The sequence below is a fragment of the Triturus cristatus genome, chromosome 3_2 (genome assembly GCF_964204655.1).
Source record: "Triturus cristatus chromosome 3_2, aTriCri1.1, whole genome shotgun sequence".
Lineage (NCBI taxonomy): Eukaryota > Metazoa > Chordata > Amphibia > Caudata > Salamandridae > Triturus > Triturus cristatus.
In genome coordinates this window covers 40814455-40832803 of record NC_140584.1, presented here as the reverse complement: position 1 = coordinate 40832803, position 18349 = coordinate 40814455, and the positions used below count along the sequence as shown (strand labels likewise).

General features: G+C 48.1%; 1 protein-coding gene across 1 annotated transcript in view; it reads left to right on the top strand.

Moving 5' to 3' along the window:
* The window catches only part of SNX19 (sorting nexin 19), a 183826-nt gene that overhangs the window by 120600 nt on the left and 44877 nt on the right, over nucleotides 1-18349 (top strand). Inside the window, exon 9 of the mRNA XM_085647225.1 lies at nucleotides 742-926. Within this exon, the coding sequence (XP_085503351.1) occupies nucleotides 742-926 (185 nt within the window). The remainder of the gene's footprint in view (nucleotides 1-741; nucleotides 927-18349) is intronic.

The window sequence follows — 18349 nt, the reverse complement described above, 5'->3', positions numbered from 1 at the left end:
TATTCAGTGTTCCTAGAACGGGTAAGGTAGGAGCAGTAGTAGTGCAATCCCACTCCAAAGTTGAAGGGATACAGCGCAAGCAGTATTAGCACATTGAATAGGTGAGGCACACAAAGTTGTAATGCAAGTTTTCAACAGTCATTACAGAAGAAGCAGTCTCAGACAAAGCTACCTTCAAAGGAATATACTAAGTGCGTGAAACTACGCTAAGGCAACCCTGTGCAAGACACTCTTGGGTTAAAATAAATCTTTACAGTACAAATGAAGAGCAGGTAAGCCTCATTTTGCAGACTAAAGATACAAAAATGGTGAAACATGCATGTCTGTATTGTAAATCCTATGCCATTTTTAAAACTCACACACAGCTCTTAAGTTAGGACTGCTAATTTCAACCAGATTCACTTGTGTTGCGTTTTTTTTACTTATGACCATCCCTATGTGTTCTAAGTACTCAAAACAGAAGGATTAAGGCTCTTTTCAGCTACATAGTAACCACATCAAAAGCCCCCACAATTGTATTTTATATGCTCCCTCCTCTGCCTTTGATCCTAACAGATCCAGGCAGTCATAAATCTTTTACACACATCCATGTCGCTTTTGCAGAGGCTTAAAGTAGCCATCAGATGACCATTTTGCCCTCATCTGCCGCCTTATCTTGAGTCTGTGGTCATGACATTAGCATAGCTGCAAGACAATCATAAGCAGGCCACAACTCTCTCACATGTTTCTTTTCTTCGCTAGGTGGCTGGAAGTACAGATGGAGAATCTGACTTGCACCCAGCGCTGGGTGATCTACATGCGTCTCTTGCAGCAGTCAATTTGGCCAGGAGGCGCACTCCGTACTGTGCCCCGTCCTGTTAGAACACAGGAGCAGAAAGTGGCTGCTAGGGGGCAGGCTCTGCAAAGCCTAATGGGAATTTTACCAGGTGAGTTCACTATGACAAAGCAACTGAATGTTTACCACTGGTGAAGTGTTTGATTGAGAGTTAGCTGATAGAGTTATGCTGATTCTTCCCACAATTAGGTCTTTAGGTATACAAAGCAAGTGGCCATTGTAGGAAGGTGAAGTATTATGTGGTGATGCTGGTTAGGATTCAGCATGTAATACTATCACAAACCCCCAAAATGGTCCTTGGATACACACTAATAAATCTTGAGCTCAGCCCGGGTAGTGTAGCAAAGAGCAGTCAGGCTTTACTAGAGGAACAATTAAGCATTTCAGAGTACCAACATGAACAATAAGTAATTGACAGGACTCTAAAGAAATCCAAGACCAATTTATAAAAACATAGCAGATTTTTATATTAATTTCGACACCAAAACTAACAGAATCAGATCCATAGAACTGAAGTTATGGATTTTAGAATCAATAGAAAATCATTGCAAAATAATACAGTGAAACATTATCATTGCGGTCAATGGTCAAAACCACTGGTGACAATCGGTCACTTGCAGGTCAAGGTGGAGTGGGTCCCAGGCCCAAGCCATGGCAGTCAGTTCAATTTTACCTGCCCATGGAGCCCGGGTGCAGAGTTGTCCTGGCTGTTCCTGGTGCTGAGCGGGAGCCACAGGGAAGCTGCTTTTACAGTTACTCACTGCTGCTGGGGAACACGGGGCAAAATATTTACAAAGGGGCCGCTGCTGATGTTAGACAAAAGTTGGTTGGAGTTCCCTCTTGATGCAGTGTTGAGTGAAGGGGTCAGTTGCTGGCCTGGCGTCCACAAGCCTTGGCAGCGGTAAACACATCAGATTCTTACTTCAACATCCGGGGGTCCTCTGAAGCCCAGTAGCTACCTGAAACTTCGTGGAGGGTAGGACTACAGTTTTCACAATGCAGTAGACCATCTGGATTTGGGCGATCCCTCAGAGGGCCCGATGGCCAGTGATTCTTCGGATCCTGAGCACTGTTTTACCTGCAGTTTGCAGGGGACTATTGCCACTAGTCCAGGGGAGTATGAAGTTGCTTCTGGCTGTCACAGAGGTCCCTCTGTCTGGGGAACTGACCTTTAGCGTAGGACGGGCATTGATTGTGCAGTTTCAAGAGTGTTGCCACAGGTTCAGAGTCTCCCTCTTTTGGTTTGTGCAAGTCCTGTTGTCAGAGACTCTGGTCTCTTCTTTGTCCTCTTTGATGCAGAACAGTAGTAGTCCTTAAATCCTAGATATAGGGGAGTTAGGGTTGCGGGAGCAAGTGGCCAATGGGCTACTATCCCAGTGGATGATCCCCCCTGAAGTGACCACATCTGGGGATGTAGGTCATTCTTTCCACTCAGAATCCTCTGTTCTACTACTTTTAAAAATGGCAGAAGTCTTCCTCAGCTGTACAGACCATGTAGTCCACTCTAGAGGTGTGGAAAATCTTCTGGGGGGTTTCGCCTCCTGACTACCTACGTTTACCACCTTTCTGGGTGCAAATGTGCCTGGGGGCAGGGGGATTGCTGTTTCTGCCTTGGGGAGTCAGCCTGGCTGCGTAGTACAGACGGTGCAGCTTTTGCAGCTCACTGCTTTGATGTGCCACTTTAATAGCCAGCCTATCAGGGAGAAAGATTTGACCTCCTTCCCATCCAGGCCCTTGTTTCTGACTCCTGGGAGAGTTCATGCCTCCTGGTAGGGGGTCAGAATCCTGTCTTGGCAGCAGCAAGCGCCGGCTGGCAGCCAGAAGGCATCGAAGCTCGGGCAGTCAGGTAGGCAACCTCTAAGGTAGCCACCTCGGTTCATGCCACGGTTCCTCTGGCACTAGATTAATGGCAGGGGTGAGGAGGTATATTGTTTGATACCAAACATGCCTTATTTAGGCACTACTATAATGCAGATGGGAACCTCAGGTTTGCCCGGGTGACAGCCCATGTTACCCTATGGACCGTCTATCACTGATAGTGCCCTTTAATGGTAAAAGGCCACTGTAAGGTCATATAAGTTTGCACTTTTATGTCATTGACCCCTTAATATAATGCAACCTGCCTCCTGGGCCGAGGAGGCCTTCCTGAGCGGTGAATAACATTTATTAAAGATAATGCTTTGACCTTGCCACACATGGTGAGGGAATAGTCGAGTTTGAGCAGTTTGGACTGCTCCTGCAGTCTGCAATAGCAGGTCTGCTGCCAGTAGATTACTTGGGGCACTCAGGCTGGCACAAGCAGTGCGTCAGGCCCTGGTGACCCTTTTAACACCCATGCCCTAGGTACCACTGGTACCATATACTGGGGACTTATAAGGGGATTAAAGTCCTTGCCCATTAGGGTTACCAATTCACACATATCAGTTTTAACCCCTTCCCCGCTCATGACGGAGCCGCTCCGTTATGAGCCACGGTTGCCATGTGCTCATGACGGAACGGTTCCGTCATGTCACGGCCGTTGGCGGCCGCTCCGCCTACGCGGCGCTGTTTCCCCGCCTGTGCGGGGGGACAACGCAAATGGGCGGAGTCATGACGGAACCGTTCCGTCATGAGCACAGCTCAACCGTGGCTCATGACGGAGCGGCTCCGTCATGAGCACAACGCCACCGCGCTGCCCCCCCGCACTCCCCAGCGCTGCGGCGGGATTCCCGCCGCAGCGAAAGGGTTAAGGAGAGAGCACTGGTGCCTGGGTAGAGGGCTCCGGTGCACTTTCATAGTCATAAAAATCAGTATTGGAGCAAAAAGTGGGGGTGGGTGACTACAAAAGGATTATGTTAACCTGTAATCATTTGCTCTTTGCATGTAGTGCTATAGATTCACATGCTTTGCATACTTCCGCCATTTAGTGTTGGACTCGGATGATTACAAGTTGTTTTAATTCTAAGAAGATTCTTCAAGTTACGAGGTTGTGCGCCTTCTCCTGTTAGTGATATGGCGCATGGGCATCGACTCCATTGTTAGATTGTTTTGCCGCAAGTGGGTGATAATGGAGTTGTAAGTATCCTTAATGTGATGTCCATGCAAATGGTGTGAATTAAAATACATAAACTGTGACCTACACCGGCTTCTGGGGAAGCGGGACGGCACATGTGAATCTACAGCACTGCCTGACAAGAACAGATGCTTACAGGGTAAGTAATATAATCTGTTCAAGGCATGTGTGCTGTAGATACACATGCTTTGCATCGACTGTAAAGCAGTCCCTCTCTCTAAGCGGTGGCTAGCCTATGGGGGTTGCAGTTGTTTGAAAGAGAGTCCACAGTTCTACTTGGCCAAAATTGGATTGTTGACGTGCTAATACATCCACAGCAATGTTTTCTGAAGGTGTGTGGTGTGGACCATGTTGCTGCTTTGCAAATGTCAGCAATAGGAATGTTCCTTAAAAATGCCATAGAAGCCCCTATTCTAAGAGTTGAGTGAGCTTTAGGGGGAACAGGTAACAGTCTTTTAGCTTTAGCATAGCAAGGTTTGCTATCCAACTTTTAATCCCAGTTTTAGAAATAGCATTTCAAATGTGAGGGGATGAAAAAGCAATGAATAATTGTTTAGTCTTTCTAAACGTTTTTGTTCTGTTGATATGATACATTAAAGCGCTTTTAACATCTAAAGTATGTGGAGCCCTTTCTGCAACAGTCAGGTTGTGGGAAGAAGACAGGTAACTCTATTGATTGATTAATGTGAAAAGGTGAGACTATTTTAGGAGAAACCTTGAGTTTTTTCTGAGCACTACTTTATCTCTATGAGGTTAGTGCTGGGAGCTCACTAAAATGTCGTGAAGTGATAGCGATTCAAAATGTGACTTTCCAAGACAAATAATGGATTCGGCAAGAATGTAGCGACTTAGATGAAGGCTCCATGAGCTTTGTTAACTGAACATTTAGATTCCATGCTGGTGCAGGTGGAAGTCTAGGGAGAATGATTCTTTTAAGTCCTTTCATAAACGCTTAAATAACATGTATTTTGAACAAAGATAAATGTCGTGTGGCAGCTAGGTGTTATTGTATTGAAGTGTTGGCTAGACCTGTGGTTTGAAGATGCAACAAATAAGAAAGAATGTTTGTATTTGTGCATCTCTTTGGTTAATACTTTGATGCTGGCAGTATAGAAGAAATTGTTTCCAAATTGCAATATAGCCTTGTCTAGTGGTAGGCTTACAAGCATGTTTAAGGATAGCCATGCATTGTTGTGATACGGTTAAGTACCCACATTCTATGACATCAGGAGCCATACTGCAAGGTTCATTTCCTTGGGATTGGGGTGTCTTAGTTTGCCATGGTTCTGTGTGAGAATGTTCTGTTTGAGGGGAAGCTTCTTGTGTGGGACCAGGGAGAGTTCCAGTAGTGTGGTAAACCATTGTTGTTGAGCCCATGTTGGAGCTATGAGCACTAGGGTGAGGGAGATCAGCCTGAGCTTTCGAACCACTAAGAGAAGTAGTGGGAGAGCTGTATAAGCATAGGCAAATATCCCTGACCAATTCGTCCATAGAGCATTGCCCTTGGATAGGGGGTGTGGGACCCTGGTTGCGAAGTTTGGGCATATTGTGTTTTCTGGGGGTGCAAACAGGTCTGTTTGTGGAAACCTCTATTTCTGAAAGCATGGTAGGAGATCTTTGGGGTGAAGTTCCCATTCATGGACTTGTTGCTGCGTCCTGGTGAGAAGGTTTGCAACTTGATTGCTTGTCCCTGTTACATGTTCTGTCAGGAGATGAATGTTGTGATGTATTGCTAAGCGCGATGTCTTTTGGGCTAAGCGTGATAATTGCAGAGAGTGAGTGTCCCTCCCGCCGTTTTTGTAGATAGTACATTGTTGTCATGTTGTCTGTTCGGATCAGGACATCTTTGTGTAGTAATGAGGTAGGAACACTTTCAGTTTAGGTGAACAGCTTGAAGCTCTAGGTAATTGATATGCAGACCTCTGTGGTTTAAGTCCCATATATCCTGAATTGTAAGATCTTGTAGGTGAGCTCCCCAACCTATCAGGGAAGCATCTGCTGTGAGAATCGCTCTGTGAACTGGGTCGAGAAATGGCCGCTCCTTAGACAGGTTTTGTGGATTCCACCACTGCAGAGAGTGATGTGTGTGGCTTTCCACTGACACTAGATCTTGTAGTTGACCGAGTGACTGTGTCTTTTGACTTGAGAGGCATTCTTGCAGTGGTCTCATATGTAACCTGACATGGTGGACTATTGAGATACAGGATGCCATCATGCCCAAAAGTCGTATGAGTATTTTGACTTTGACTTGGGTCCCAATTCGAAGGTGTTGGATTAGTGGTACAATGTTTTATATCCTGTCTGTATTTGGGTATGTTAATCCCAAGTGAGCAATGAGTATGGCTCCTAAATACGGTTGTATCGGAGATGGTTGTAGGAGCGATTTTTGTAGATTGATGGTTAACCTTAGTGGATGAAGTAGGGTGAGTGTCTGTTCTGTATGCTGTTTGCAAAGGAAGGAGCTGTTTGCTTTTATTAGCCAATGATCCAAAAAGGGAAACACATGGATTTTTTTGCCTGTGCAGATGTGCTGCCACTACTCTAGACATTTTGTGAATACCAATGGTGCGTTGCTGACTCCAAAGGGAAGAACTTTGACTTGATAATGTTTTCTGTGGAAGACAAACTGTAGGTATTTTCTGTGTGAGAGATGGATTGGTATATAGAAGTAGGTATCCTTTAGGTCTAAAGCTTTTTGTAATAGTGGTATCACTTCCTGAAGAGTTACCATGTGGAAGTGTTCTGATAGGATATAGTGATTGACACATCTGAGGTCGAGAATGGATCGAGGTGACCTGTCTTTTTTGGGAATGAGTAAGTTTAATGAATATACCCCTATTCCTTGATATTGTATTTGGACTGGTTCTATAGCTCCTTTGAGCAAGAGAGCTGATATCTCCCGTTTGAGTAGAGATTGATATTGCAAGGATAGTCTGTGTTTGTCAGTGGGAATATTTGGAGGAGTTGTGATGAGCTCGAGACAGTAACCATGTTGAATAATGTCCAGCACCCATTGGTCTATTGTGATGGATTTCCATGCTGGTAAAAAGTTTTGAAGACGTTCCCCGACAGGTGTTAACTGGTCGGGGAGAATGGTGAGGAAGTCATTGTTTGATGTTTGTGTTTGCGGTCCGAATATTATTTCCATGACCACGTCCTTTAAAATTATTTCCTCTGTATGCTCCCCTGTAATAGGTTTTAGTAGTAGCAGATTGTCCTTGATTTTGAGAGAAGAACCCTGTGGAGGCAGACTTTGCACCGTGTTTGAAATTGGGCCGGCAAAAGGACCCACAGTAGGTGGGAGTTTCTAGGGCCCCCATTAATTTTGTGACATCAGTGTCGGTTTTCATTTTTTCAAGGGCTGTGTCTACCTGGGGGCCAAAGAGGTGCTCCTTGTCAAAGGGCAGATTAAGAATTGCCTGCTGCACTTCAGGTTTAAATCCGGAGTCACCGAGCCAAGCATGTCTAAGCAAAAGAAGACTGGTGTTTGTGCTTCTAGCTGCAGTGTCTGCGGAATCTAGTGTGCATATCATGGAGTTATTGGTGATTAACTTCCCCTCATTGACTATCTCATAACCCCTTTTTCTGTATTCTTCTGGGAGATGTTGGAGGAGCCCCTCCATTTTATCCCAGTGAACCCTGTCTTAACAAGCTAAAAGAGCTTGGCTGTTGGCAATACGCCAATGATTACCGGACAGTGCTCCTATCCGTTTTACGTTATGACTCCATTTCTTGGGGAGGTGCATTCCCAGTTGTTTGGAGTTTGCCCTTTTCCATCCATTGGCCACTACCAGATAGTCTGGGGTTAATTGTCTTCTAAGGTATATAGGATCAGATGGTTCTGCCCTATATTTTTTGTTAATTTGTGGTGTTATTATTCATGCTTTTACCTTAGAAATGTTGTCTGCATGATATAGCATTCTCTTAAGGAGTGGTAAATATTGTGACCCCCTTGGAGCATTAGAGAGTTTTTCGAAAAGGAAGTCATCCTTTATGTAAAGTCACTTGAGGAAATGCTGCAGCTCTGGCTATTAGGTCTTGATAGGCAGAAGCGTCATCTGGTGGTGATGAGCATGTGGGAAAAGGTCTGGTTGTGGTTTTATGTCATAAGCATCCCAAGCACCTCCAGGTTGTGTGTCTTCTGTTATGTTATTATCCTCATCTATGATGGGTGAGTGAGGTGACAAGTTGCCTGCTTCAGATAATTGTGGTGAATCAGGTGGTGGAGTGGATGCTGGGGTGGTGTTGGTGAAGTAGGAATGGAAATGTGTAAAGGGTTAGTAGCAATGTCCATTTTCTTCCTTGTGAGAGGCTGTATAGGAATGTCTGTAGCCTCTTCAAAAGCCAACTGTATTTTAGAGGATTGAGATTTAGCTGGGTGAAGAATAATCTTTTTAGTTCTGGGTTGAATTTACAAAGTTTTTTGCTTCAGATCGAGCAGTTCCTGCATAACTTCGAGGATTGGTTCAGTGGAGTTTTCGGTCCGAAGTTGTAACATTTCAGAGTGGAAGAATGTTTTGGTGTCGGTGCCGGTGTGCTTGGAAAGTAAGCACCGTTGCCCTTGTCTTTCGGAACCAAAGTGAATGTTCAGTGAGTTACTGCTGAATCAGCGTTTGAGGAGGTGGAGGCCCCTGCTGTAGGCTGAAATTTCAGAGCGGAGCCCGAGGGCGGGGCTTCCAAGTCTGTATGTCAGTGCACGCCATCGCTTTACTGCAGTGGTGGACCGTGAGCAGTTTTTTCATCCAGAGCCTAATTTTTGGTCTTTGGATCGGGAGTAATTGTACTCACAGTGCGATGTTTTTGGGCAGACTCGAGACTGGCTGAATCTTGTTCCATGTCTGAATCGGATTCGTTGATGGATAAGGATTCCTCTTGTGCTACTGATGCCCCCTCTTCTTCCTCCTCCTGTCAATCCGAAGATGTCTTGTGAGTCGCCTGCTTGCCTGCGATGCATTTCTTGGTGATGGGCATGTTGATCCCGAAGTGTCTTTTTTGATTGAAATGATTTGCAGGCCTCACATGTGTCCTATTGATGATCGGGCGAGGGGCATAAGTTGCAAACGGAATGTTGGATGGTGCGAGGGTATTTGGAATGGCACTTCGGACAGAAACGGGACAGAGTGCGTACCATTAGCAGCTCATTCTCCGATAGAAACTGTTGAAGTTAAAGAGACCCAGCCGGGCATGGCATGTAGGCCCTGTAAGCGAGTCCAAGAACCCGATGAACAAATTGTTATTTGCTCGGAATGCAAGAGTAATTACGCGATCCAGACAATACCATTGATTGAAGGATCTATTAGCATATCGAAGGGACCCTAAAAGAGTCTTAAACTGGAGCTTGAAAGATTACATCCGAACCTGTTGGAGGAAAAAAACACAATCTAACAATGGAGTCAATGCCCATGTGCAGTATCACATAACCTCGTGACTCGAAGAAACTTCTTCAAACAAAAACAACTTGTAATCATCTGTGCCCAACACTAGGTACAAAGCATGTGTTTCTACAGCACACATGCCTCAAACAGGGGACTTTCTTACAGCGATACTTTGTGTTTATCATCAGCAGGTGACATGTTTGGACTTTGTGGAGGCAAAGCTAGGGGTGTTGAGTTTTGTTCCCATTGGTGGGAGTAGCAGTGGAAACCACTGGGGAAGACACTGAACATCTCTTCCTGGTGCACTTGGGGAGTTGTGGTAGAGTCTCTCAGGCATATTGGTTAGAGCTAAGGTCATGTAGATCTTTTGAGCATTCATCAAACTAACACAAGATAGCTTATTACTGACGAGCTGGAAGGATCACAGAAAGTTGAAATATTTACTGTGGAAAATAATGGGAAGCGCAAATCCTTCAAGTAGTGATCAGAGTCAAAGTGTTTTTGAGGCCCACAGGTTGAGTGTTTCAAAGTGTGTGCAAATCATAATATGCATCATTGGTTCAACAATGTGTGAGTGAGCCAGAGGACCTTTTGGGAGTCAAGGGTTAGACTTAGGAATTAAATGGAAGCTTATATTTGCATTTCATTTGTTGTGTTTACACGGTGGCTTTTCAGCCAAGAGGCCACTTTGTAGTGCTAGCTAAATGAGGGATACAAAGCATGGGAAGGGGGCGATGCCACATACCTCACAACAATAAACAAGAATGCTTGAAGGCCTATTAGATTGTAGGCTTGTAAGGCTTTCCCCAGAATTTTAGCAAGTCTACCCAGAGATAAAGGTGTGGCAGTAGGTATTTACAAAGGGATATACCTTGTACATGTAAGTTATAATCCTAAAATGTTTATCACTAGGCAAATGGTGAATCTGTTTTGGATTTCTGAACTTGGGTGCCTGGCTGAATGTAATGTACCATCCATGTCAAATGGTGGCAGGCACCACACCATTCAAGTCTTAGTCGAAAAAAAACAAAAGGTTTTAAATTCAACACTTTGCTTTTTGGGGAGGCTGCATGGGCTTAAAAACACTGGGGAAAAAATCACGTACTGAATGTGGCTTATATGTGGATGCCTGCCCTGCTAATATATTCTAGGATATCTTTTTCAAAAACTCTATGGTCATCCCAACCAGGGCAATAATCAATCATTCTTTTGCAAGGTGAAACTTCCTAAGTGAGCTCAAAATGACAGGCATCAAACGTATGATAAAAAACATGAACTGGATCCCACTGAGCAAAAGAACTACTGACCAATAGCTAATGTTCCTTTTTTAGGCAAAACATCTGGATTCAAACAAGTATTAACATTTGCAGAAGAATACAACCTGCTCTCATGCTGTCATAAGGAATTCCATCCTACACATGGCACTGATTGCAACATGAAATGGCCTCAAAACAACTACAGGCTACTGAAGAAGCTGCCCCCATCTTACTTGATCTATATTTGGCTTTCAAAATGCTTCACCACCCTACCCTGTAGGTGTTCCAGATTTCTGAACGGATGGAACACCCTTCTCCATGCATTCACTAAACTTTGTAACCCTTGAGAGATGACAACAATCTCCAAATCCAGAAAGCAATAGAAAATTCCAGAAAACAATAACAATATGACTGTTTCCACCATTGTAATTAAACATTTTCCCTAAACCTTTTACAATATTACATGCTTAAGTGTTGCATTGGACCATGTTTAGAACATGTATCTGAACCATCGTGCACGTCTACAACTTTTACCACATAAGACATTCTTATACAAATCTCTTTGAAGAATAGACTCTGAAAGGACATCCAGATACTGATGCAAATCGGTGACTTTGCAGCCTTGCCAGGAGTATCAAGCAGTATTCAAATTTTACAATACAAAATAGTTGTCTGCCTGTTACAGGGGGATTTATGAGGCAAGCCACATTATTATGTAGTTGGTTTTGCTTGCTCATCAAGAGGACACCAGCAATACATTGCAAATGTGGCAATTGCAGCACAAACAGGATTCCATGTAGAACACAGAAACAGATGACACCATTTGGCTGAGTTTTAAAGGAAAGGTCATCCTCAAAAGTGACTGTTGGAGGCGTGGCCAAGATGGCGACCTAGACAGACACAGATTCTCGTGGCTCCTCGCTCCTCACCCTTTCATCTGGCTGTTTTGTGCAATATAGTCCCCAAACCTGCACAAAATTGCCCACAGAACAGCTGAGAGGTACGAGGCTTTCGCTGAAAGAGGTGCCGGCAGCCTTGTCCCGCTTTGGGACCTTTGATTCAGTCCAGGGTCCGGATCAACGAAATGGCGCCCACTCGGAACGGACGCTAGCTAGGTTCCCCTGCACCCTGACCAGTGGAGACATCGGCGACCGCATGGCTTTCCATCACCGCCATCTCGAAGGCGGGGTGTGTACCGTGGCGACGTGGGAGAGGCGAAGCATCAGGCCCTCAGGAGAGCGCGCCCACAGGTCCGGGGCCGCCCGGGGCTCTCCGTGCTGATACATAATTGAGGCCGAGGCTGCTGGGCCTGCGGGAGTGTGGGCGGGCACCGCTCGCTTCAGAGGTGCAGCATTCCTCTGCGACGGACCACGGGCGCGACGCCGCGGAGCCGACAAAGAGCACCCGGAGGGGGGGCCCTCCATCTACGACCTGCAGAGCACCGAGCACCAGCCCTAAATCGGCGGCGGGATCGCGCCAGGGGACGGACTGCATCGCCATAGTGGGAAGCCTGGGCAACGCACATCGGGGCTTGGTGAGTGCGACCCAGCGGTTATTCCCCCACAGATCGGAGCGGTGCTGGGCCGCAGGGGACGCCAGGACCAGCACCCAGCAGGGGACGCCCAGCACAGTGCCAGCGAGGCCCGGGAGAAGAGTATACCGGCAGCAGGGGGACCCGAAGCTGTGCAATAAGGTACTGGGGCAACAGCAGGAGGGGCGGCAGGAGGGCCCTCTCCCCACGTTTCACACCATCACCGTCATCCAGGAGCCACAGCACGATACTCTTCGGGGAGCCCTGCGACCAGTGATAAAGGGGTTAGGGGGGCCTCGAAGATTTATATAAGCGCGTCTGGGATTCTGCTGCCCTCCTACACGAAAGGTTGCCCCACATCACTTGCGTCAAGGGACTCCAGTGAAGGTACCGGGCCCCAACTCCTCTTGCTCGCTTAGTAGACCAGGACGCGGTGGGTTATGGATTCTTTCTGAGCCACCTCCCCCAGGGAAGTGCATATGCCTGGCATTGATAAGGGACTATCGATACTGCACAAGCCTGACAGAGGGGCAAGCACCAACTATAACCGACTACGGCCTGGGGTGTAAGTTCGCCTGAGATATCAGCGTGCAGCAGGAGCAGAGACTCACTGAGAGGGGCCCTGTCATGGCCTCAGCACAGAAGAGGGGAGAGCGCACGCTGACAGATATGCTTCTTAAGGGCCCCAACAAAGGCGACAGAGGGCCTCCCTCCCCACCCACCTCACAGCAACATACGGACCATGGGGAGGTGCCCATCACCTGGGCATTCCTCGAGACACTTTAACTCCCTACGTGAGGACTTTCACTCGCTCAAACAAGAAGTGGCGGGGGAAGTGCGGGAGATCCGCCGAGAGGTGGATGGACTGGGGGAGCGGGTAGCAGCCGTTGAGGATAATGACCACACCAGAAGCGAGCAACTGGAACACCTCCAACAAGAACTCATTCGCCTCAAGGACCAACAGGTGGACCTCCAAGCGCACGCTGAAGACGTAGAGAATAGGTCGCGACGCAACAACATATGGGTCCGGGGTGTTCCACCGGCAACAGAGGGAGCTGATATCACCCAATACCTTCAGGGCCTCTTCCGTGAGATCCTCGGCGAGAGTTCAGACTTTGACATCTGAATCGATCGAGCGCACAGAGTGGGTCTGACGAGGCGCACGCCTGCTCCCCCCCCCGGACATTTTGGCCTTTTTACCGGACTTTCCACTAAAAGAGCGGATCCTATGGTAGGCGTGACTGAAACAGCCTCTTCAATACCAAGGACACTCAGTGGCGCTTTTCCAGGATTCGTCCGTCATCACTCTCCAAAAACGGAAAGCGTTCAGAGAAGTCACTTCGTTCCTGAGAGACAAAGGGATACCCTATGCCTGGGGTCATCCCTTCCGCCTGATTTTCAAATGGAATGGGGCGCTGCACCACATGAAATCCCTTCAGGAGGCCTGCACCCTGCTGGGTCTTGAACACAGCGAGTTGGAGACCTCCCCTGATCACTCGCAAAAACCCCCGAGGGACGGATGGCACCATGTGGGCCGCAGACGCCAACCTATAGCAGCATTGAAACCGGGCCACATGACTATATCGAAGGAACGGGCTGCGGCCCTCAACGTGGTGATTAGAGACACCTCATCTACTGAATAATTTGCTCTACAGTTGGGGATGCATACGCATTGACTTTTAGCTGGCTGGGGGTGTGGGGGGGGCCTGAGTCGCTGGAGTTGCACGCTCAGACAGGTAACTTCACCACAAGCCTGTGGTGCGTGGGGGCAGGTTTTGGACTATGGTAATTTGTTGGGAAAGTTTAGTTGGGGTTAGGGTGGGGGGAGGGGTGGCAATGGCTAACTGTTTGGTGCGGGAGGTATGGTCGGGGTTGGGGGGAGGGGGGGACCTGGGAGCGGTGGGGGGAAGGGAGCCGGTGTGCCTTATGGAAGGGGGGTTCAAGTGAGATGCTATGTAGGGGCAGGCCCCCATAGACGACATATCCTCCGGTAGGCAGGCAAATGACAGGGTCCACTTTGAAAGTTATCACCCTGAATGTGAGAGGGCTCAACAACCCCGTTAAAAGGTGTGCCATTTTATCATATTTAGAGAATTCCGGCACCTCGATTTGCCTGTTGCAAGAAACACACCTCCTATCCAAAGACTGGCATCGGATGTGGTCCCGGGCGTTCCCTCAACAACTCTACTCCTATACCACCATGGCCAAGTGGGAGATAAAGTAGAGGAAATCAAAGGTAGGCTACTCGCTCACAGCATACGAGTGGGCGGATTGTCCATGACAATAGGGTCCCCATATGCTCGCAGCTCCGGGCAAGAACCCTTTCTCAAAGACGCTTTGTCAGAGATTTTAAGTTCCCAAGACCGATACTCACTTGTGGGAGGCGACGTCAACCTAGTCATGGATGGGGAGACAGATAGATCAGGCCATCGCTTTAGTTCCACGGGAGCGCTCTCCCTGGAGGGGAAGGAGTGGATGGCTCAAAGGGGACTGGTGGACTTGTGGCGGGAGGCGCACCCTCACAGCACGCACTACACGTTCTACTCGCATGTGCACCACACTTATGCCAGGCTAGACCACCTTATAGGATCCTAGGAGTTACAACCGCTTGTGAGGGACATAGATATTATCCCTGCCGCCATATCGGACCACGACGCAGTGGTAGTGACTATTGATGTCCCTCGGACTAAGATGGCGGGGGGTAGATGGCGACTGCGGGAGGCCCTACTGCAACGGAAGGGGGTGGCCCAACAGCTGCACAAAAGCATCACTGATTACCTTGCACTTAATGATACACTGGACACACCCTTGACAGCATTTTGGGGGGCACTTAAGGCAGTAATAAGGAGGGAACTGATAGCCATTTCGGCGGCAGAAGCTAAAGAGCGCAGGGAGAAGCGGGAATCCTTAACAGCTCAAGTGGTCAAACTCGAGCGGGTGCACAGCCGCACCGGGACTCCCAGGGTGTGGAGGCAATTGAACATTGCCAGGGCGAAACTCGCTCGCCTAGATCTCAATCGCGCTTAGTATGCAGCCCTGCGGCTCCTCCATGCATACTATGTGGGGGACGATAAGACGGGACGTCTCCTTGCCAGTGCGCTTAGAGCTCGGGTACAGCGGTCGAAAATCACAACCCTTTATGACACCCGAGGAGAGAAATTGGTCCGCGATGACCAGATTGCTGAAGCCTTTAGAGAGTTTTACGCATCATTGTATAGTGCGGATCGGTCCCTTGACACAGACAGGCTTACCTGAGGGGGACGGCAACGACGGCGCTCAATACAGCCGGGCCGCCGCGTTGGATGCGCCTATCAGAATAGAGGAGGTGGTGGGTGCGATTTCTCGCCTTAAGCCCTTGAAGTCGCCTGGGCCGGATGGCTTCTCCGCTGGTTTCTATAAAACTTTTTCCCGGTGCTAGCACCTCTTCTGACTCGACTTTTCAACTCATTCCAGGGGCCTGGTTCGATCCCTCCTGATATGTTGGAAGCCGACATCATTGTACTACCCAAACCAGGTAAAGACGCCTCCCAGTGCGCCGCTTATAGGCCTATTTCCCTACTTAATCTGGATCTTAAACTATTCACAGGGGTTCTAGATTCTAGACTTGGACCACGGCTACCTGGCATCATCGAGCCGGACCAATCTGATTTCATTCCCCAACAGACAATGCAGTGATAATACCAAACGCCTTATGCACCTAATAGACAAAGCTCATTACCAGGGGATGGATGCCATGCTCCGGTCTATAGACACCAAGAGGGCGTTTGACAGGGTGGACTGGGTTTTTTGGGATAAAACAATGGCCCACTTCGGAATCGGGGATCACTTTAGGGCATGGGTTGCCAGCTGTTATGATAAACCCAGAGCGACGATCCGTGTCAATGGCATTGGCTCCAGGCCCTTCGACATCAGGAGAGGCACTCGGCAGGGGTGTCCGCTTTCGCCCCTCCTTTTTGCGCTATATGTAGAACCTCTGGCACAGAGGATCCGAGATAATCCTGACATTACCGGCATCGCCTTTGTGGGGGAACATCATACCCTTAGCTTATACGCAGATGATATCCTGGCTGCGCTGGACAACCCTAAAAAGTCAGTGCCTGCCTTCTTGAGGGAGCTGGAGACCATTGGGAAGGTATCTGGATTTAAAATGAACAGAGGGAAGTCAATGCTCCTCCCTTTGGGCCGTAACACACACGCAGTCAGTGATGCATCTTCGGAATACGAGGGTCTACAACTCCAGGCCTCAATCCTGTACTTGGGGATAGTCCTAACCCCATCCACCGAGCGGACAGTTACTCTGAATTACATGAATATCACCTCCCAGATACAGGATGACCTAAGGAGATGGCAGAAGCAACCCCTATCATTGCTTGGTCTTATCGCTGCGATGAAGATGTCTATATTACCCAAACTTCTTTATATCTTTCAGACCATCCTGGTGACCCCGCCCCTGGGCACTATACAAAAGCTACAAGAAGCAGTACAGCATTTCATATGGACAGGGAAACGGCCACGTATGCGCAGAGACCTCTCCTACCGACCTCCGGATGAGGGAGGCCTGGGGATCCTAAACCTATTGCACTACTTTAAGGCACAGCAATTGTGATACCTGGTAGAGTGGAGCCGACCAGATTCGGAGAAGAGATGGCTCTTTCAAACCAGGGCGATGGCGCAAACATCGCTTTGGAAGATACCCTTACTAAAGCGCCCCGATAGGCCGGCCTACCTCCAGAAGTCCCCCATAACTCGCACAGTGTTGCGGGTGTGAGACACAGTAGCGGTTCAGAGGTGGCTCACCACTTTTCCTTCGCTACTTACACCTTTATTCGATAACCCTGATTTTCCTCCGGGATTAGAGAGGAGGGCATTTCAGCAGTGGCGAACATCCCCATGTAGATCCGTAGGCCATCTGTTCGATCTTGAGGGCTTCATTCAGCTCAGCGATTTGTCACGGTAGCACGGCATCACAGCTCCGCAACGGTATAAATATTTTCAAATTCGGCATTAGTTGACTCAGCCCGAAATACGCTCTCTAGTCGGTAGAAAGCTGACAAATTTTGAAAAATGGCTCCTTACTAGAGAGTCGGACCGAAAGCTGATTTGTACAAGATGATCTGCCCGCTGGTCACTTTGCGCCCCTCGGCCGGTCAAAAGCGCTGGGAAAGCGAGCTGGGGAGAAGCCTCTCCATAAAGGAATGGCAGGCTATATATTATAGGGCCAACCACACGGCCAGGATCATTGCCAGCAAGGAAACCGCGGTGAATATAGTTACTTACTGGTATTTGACTCCGGTTTGGTTAAATAAGGGCAACCCTAGCCGTAGTCCAACTTGCTGGAGGGGATGGGATGAGGAGGGCACCTTGACCCATTTACTATGGGAATGTAGAGAAGTGACGGGTTACTGGACAGCAGTCCTTAATGACATTGACAAACACTTTGAAACCGAAATCCCCCGTTTCCCCGCCTATACACTTCTAGGGCTGCCCAACGCACTCACATTTCCTTTGAAGTCTCTCAGGGGGCGATAGATGGGTCTGGCCATGGGAGCGGCTGTCCAGCACATAATATCGCTCTGGGTAACACAAACTCGACCTACCCACACGGGCTGGCTGCATAGATTATGGTACACAGTGGGAATGGAACGCATACAAGCAACTCTCACGCAGTCTACGGCATCCTTCAACACGGTCTGGCAACCTATCCTATCACTCCTATCAACGGAATTTAATGAAGTTACCTGCCCAAAGTATCTCCGTCTCTTGCGTCTTACCGACACACTGACCTCCAGAGACACTCCTGGAAATTAGACAAAGGGTGGTTCTCCCGTTTGAGGGCTTCAATAGGTATGATATGGCACACCGGTTGGGGAGGGGGGGGATTCCAGGGGGGTTGTTGTTGTTGTTTCTTGACATTTTTTGGGGGGATGAGCGAATAAGCAGTGGGAACCTCGACCCCGCTTACACCCATGGACACTCAAGACTTCGATGATTTATTGCTACAATTAACAGTAGCGGGGGTTTGGGAGGGAGCCCGGGGTTCATCCGCACTGTACTTGCAGAGGAAAAGACGAGACTTGTAATGTATCTGATTTTATGCCAAAACTTAATAAAACAAAGTTAAACCTAAAAGTGACTGTTGTTTCTGGCCATTTTGAAAAAGAGTTATGAGAGGTATCACGAAGGAGGGTGTTGGAGCAGGAATGAAGCTGGGTCTCCAAAGCACTGGAGCAGGAATTCAATCTTTGCAGGATTTTGGAGGAACCTATTCTGTTGCATTTTTCTTGGGCAGAAGCAAATGTT